The 3,921-nt window shown below is 47.8% G+C and overlaps 1 protein-coding gene across 1 annotated transcript in view; it reads left to right on the top strand.

Moving 5' to 3' along the window:
* The first annotated feature begins 1,542 nt into the window (after positions 1-1,542).
* Positions 1,543-3,921, top strand: part of LOC104507341 (sex comb on midleg-like protein 2) — a 9,567-nt gene continuing 7,188 nt past the window's right edge. The window contains exon 1 of the mRNA XM_010148589.1: positions 1,543-1,546. Within this exon, the coding sequence (XP_010146891.1) occupies positions 1,543-1,546 (4 nt within the window). The remainder of the gene's footprint in view (positions 1,547-3,921) is intronic.

Genomic DNA, 3,921 nt, shown 5'->3' with positions numbered 1-3,921 from the left:
GGTGTCTTCACGCAATTCTAGATTGGCTCTCCTTACTTAAATCCACGTTCCCAATAATCTTTCTTAAAAATTAAAAGATGCCTCTGCCTGATCTGGAAAAACAGTTCTTAGTGGGAAAGAAAAGAAATAGGAAAAGCTTCAAAAGTCCTTTAGTATCCTTCCGCTGTTTTTAAGGCAGCAGCGCTTCCCAAGCGAGCCTGCTCGAGACTGGATGCTCACGTGGCTTCGGCGTCAAAGCAGAATAAAGGAAAATTAAGAAATGAACAAAATCCCTGGGTTTCCCCAGCCCGTAGGTGGGTCAGAGCTCTTTCACTTGGTGGTCTCATCGCTACTCCCCTGCCAGCCCCCCCAGGCACTGCGTGTGCTTTGGAGCAGGAGTCCGTGGGTACGTGAAGTCAGCTTGCAGCAGGCTCTCAAGTCCTCAGTGTTCCCTCGGCGTCCGCTGTTTTGGGCACGTGTCTGGAAGCAGAGGCCTTAGCTGGGTCATTCCAGTAGTCCTCTTGCTAAACACTGAGTCAGTATTCCCAGTTAAATCCTGGATTGGTTTATGTTTATTGCTTGTTAACTGGCATGAGCTAGGAAGAATGTCTTATCTAAGGATGTCTTGAGGGTGCTTTGTGCATCAAAAGCCAAGACGAAGGCTATATATTGCATCTAGTCTGGTGACAGTAATCACGCTTCTGAGGCGGCAGGGAGGTCAGTGCACCTCCACCACCTTGCTGCACCCCACACGACAGGACGACGTGCTTTCAACAGCCCTGCTGGACACCTGGCTGCCAGGAGGCTCAGGGGTAGGACTGCTGTTGATCCACGAGTCATTCCCGTCCGGGGTCACTTAAGGAATTCAGCAGTTCGTGCTGTCTGTCGCACCAGCGATACGGGTGCTCAGCAGAGCGAGACAAAGGCTGTGTTGCTCGCTAGAGTTTTCACTCTCTTATCTGAGAGGAAGGAGCCAGCCCGAGTCTTGTTTCCCAGCCCCGTGCTGTTCCTAAAGGACACGGTACACTCCGTAAGAAATAATGGCTTCCTGTTTCATTAATGAGTTCTTAACAGCAATTTCCCTTCAGAATAATCACCTTGGGTGAAGGAGGTGTGCACTTCCAAAAGCGATTAGCCCTCCAGGTGGGCCCCGCTGGGAAGGCACCGTTCTCCGCCAACAGAAAAGCAACTCCCTTTTGGGTGTCTCGGCTTGAAGGCTGAAGAAACTCGTGCTGCCGGAGTCGTCAGTCACTTGAAGCTACCGGCCAAGTCGTCTCCTAAGATTAAAAGACCTCTCCTTGGGAGAAAGTTTGTTTCCAATGCTTAGTACCATGCCATGTGGGAAAAAAACCTGTGTCCCTGCCCCATTCCAGGGGGGTTGGAACTAGATGGTCTTTAAGGTCCCTTCCAACCCAAACCATTCTGTGATTCTATGATACATGAACCAAGGTTGGGAAGTAAAAAGAACTATGGGTGTTTGTGTCAAGAGTGGCTGGCAGAAGAGTGGCCATCGCTGGACTTCAGGGCCTGAGGCAGAAGGAAGCCAGCAGTATGTTCGGCACCATGGGTAGGCTCTAATATGAGGAAGGAAAATGCAGTTTGGTTTCCCTCACCTTAGTTACAAAGCTAACTTAGCTTAATGCATATTTTAATGAGTTGGACCCTCAGCCACACTTCCTTACTCTTCCCTCTAGTTTGATTCATTGCCTTGTTTTCTGAATTTGCCTGGCACCCTGCAATTGCTTGGTTTTGCAGAAGCTGGGAAGACAGAGCAGAGCGTGGGTGCTCACTGGCTGGTCCTGCTTATGCCTGTGAGACTCGGCATGCTTTTGCTGTCATGTACAAATGCACGTTTGGGTTTGTGACTTTGGTTTGGTTGATTCTGGAGGTGGCTTTGGCTGTAAGTGACAAAGCAGAGGGGCCTCTTGTTGACATATTGGCTGGGTGGAGATCATCTTGTTGTGGAACTGCAGCTTTGAAAGCTGGATATTGAAACGGTCTGTGCAAACCTGTGCTTGCCTCAAACTTTGAGCACAGAAACCCGAGGGTGCTTGACAGAATTTGGGAGAAGTTACAGAAATAATATTTGAGACTAATCGTTAACACTAATGCAGAACACGCGGAGCTGTTGCTGCAGGTTGGCCCATTTCATCAAGGATGTCACTGACATTGGGCAGTGCCAAAAGTGTTGGAGGAAAAGTGAAGAACCCCAGAGTTGTCAAAAAGGGTTCAGCGAATGGACTTTGGATGACCACTGCCTTGGCTGACATGCTGGTGTTTCTCCTGACATCTCTGGCACCGGAGGCATGGACTGCTGCAGTCTGCTGGAGGCCAGCATCTGCTTCACTTTTGACCGCAGCCATTTCTCTCTTCTATAAACTGAGACAGAGGCATACCTGTAATCCACACTCAGCAGTATAATCTCTATACAAATGTATTTACAGAGGTCTCTGCTTTACTTTTCCATTTGCCGTTCATCATTTTATATGGGGTTTTTTTATCACTTCCTGTGTTATTTTTCTCCAGTATAGACAAAGGAATCCCCATTTGTTCAACCTGTCTTTTTCCAGACATTTCTTTGTCTCTGGTTGTTTTTTCTGCCTCTCTCTGGGATTCTTCTCCTTCCTTTTATTGTTGCTGTGAAATAGAGTAGCCAAAACTGAAGCCAGTGTGTTGTCACCTCATTTCTAAAGCCGTGACTCTGTAAAAGACAGCATCATGACACGCAGGAGTGTATACTTCCTTTTTTTCCCCCGCTATCTGGCAGCCCTGCAAACATCAGCTGGCATCCTGGAAGCGTGGGATCGTCCTAGTGGATTGAGAATTTGTAAATAACACTGTACAAGTCAGTAAAAGAAGGTGTGAATCTCCGTCTCTCACTCTCTGTTCTTGATGCTTGCATCAAACCTGAGGCATCATTTTAAAGTAGTAATTTCTTTTTAAACCATCAGAAGCGTGTGTGAGCCACCCTGCCCCATAGCAGGTACGCTCTGTAACCCTGCGTTTTTCAGACAACTGCATGGAAATGTTCTTGCATGAGCCGGAGAGGAAACCTCTGGCCCTTGTTGACTAAGAGCCTCTGTCTCCCTGAAAAACAGTGCTAAAAAAGGGTGTTTCTTCAGATAGATAAAAATTGTCCTCTTTAATTGAGCTTTAATTTCCACTCCCTCAGGTAACAGCATCACTGTGTGCATCTCCTGAGAATGCAAATCCCAAGCTCGGGAGTTGCTTTTCAGCTCATGGTAATGGTAGCTGTGAGCCTGGCCTTAGGAAGCTCCCAGGGACAAGGACAATTTTGCAGCTAATTTTCCATCCTTAAGTGTCTCACTAGCAGTCTAATCTGTTTAGTCTCAAGAAGAAGAAGCAGGATCAGAGTCAGGAGAGGAGTAAGAGATCAAAATTAGTTAATTATTAGTTAATACAATTAATAATTTTTATTCCCGTTAATAGGAGTATTTATTGTTGCTCTTTGAATTTTGCAAAGCCTTTTGAGAGTTGCTCTCATTCTTGTGCTTAGGCATCATCCTGGTTTCCCCTGAACTGGGGGAACCTCAGGGGGGAAGCCAAAGGAGCTGCAAATTGCACCACTGTGGCTGACGAGACCTGGTCAGGTCCAGGAGCCATGGTGGCTAAACTACTCCCTCCCCCCCAAAAAGAAGCCCTTAGGGAGTGCTGTCACCATGCCATGGTGCATCAGCAAGGGCTGTTGATGTGTCAGAATCCATGGAGATGCCTGAGAACAGTCTCATAGGAATTGTGGCTACTTCACCATGATCGCTACACCCAAGTCGGCCTCCAACCGTCCCATCCCCCACCAGCCCTTCTTTGTGCACAAACAACAGGTTGAGCAGGAGCCTTCCCTAGCTGGCTCCCTCACCAGCTGTGTCAGGACGTGATCTGCCACACACCCCAGGAACACCCTGTTTCCTCTCCGCAGACACG

The sequence above is a fragment of the Eurypyga helias genome, unplaced genomic scaffold (genome assembly GCF_000690775.1).
Source record: "Eurypyga helias isolate BGI_N326 unplaced genomic scaffold, ASM69077v1 scaffold15810, whole genome shotgun sequence".
Taxonomy (NCBI): domain Eukaryota; kingdom Metazoa; phylum Chordata; class Aves; order Eurypygiformes; family Eurypygidae; genus Eurypyga; species Eurypyga helias.
The sequence above is the reverse complement of the archived record's forward strand: the minus strand, read 5'-3'. Positions and strand labels throughout refer to the sequence as shown.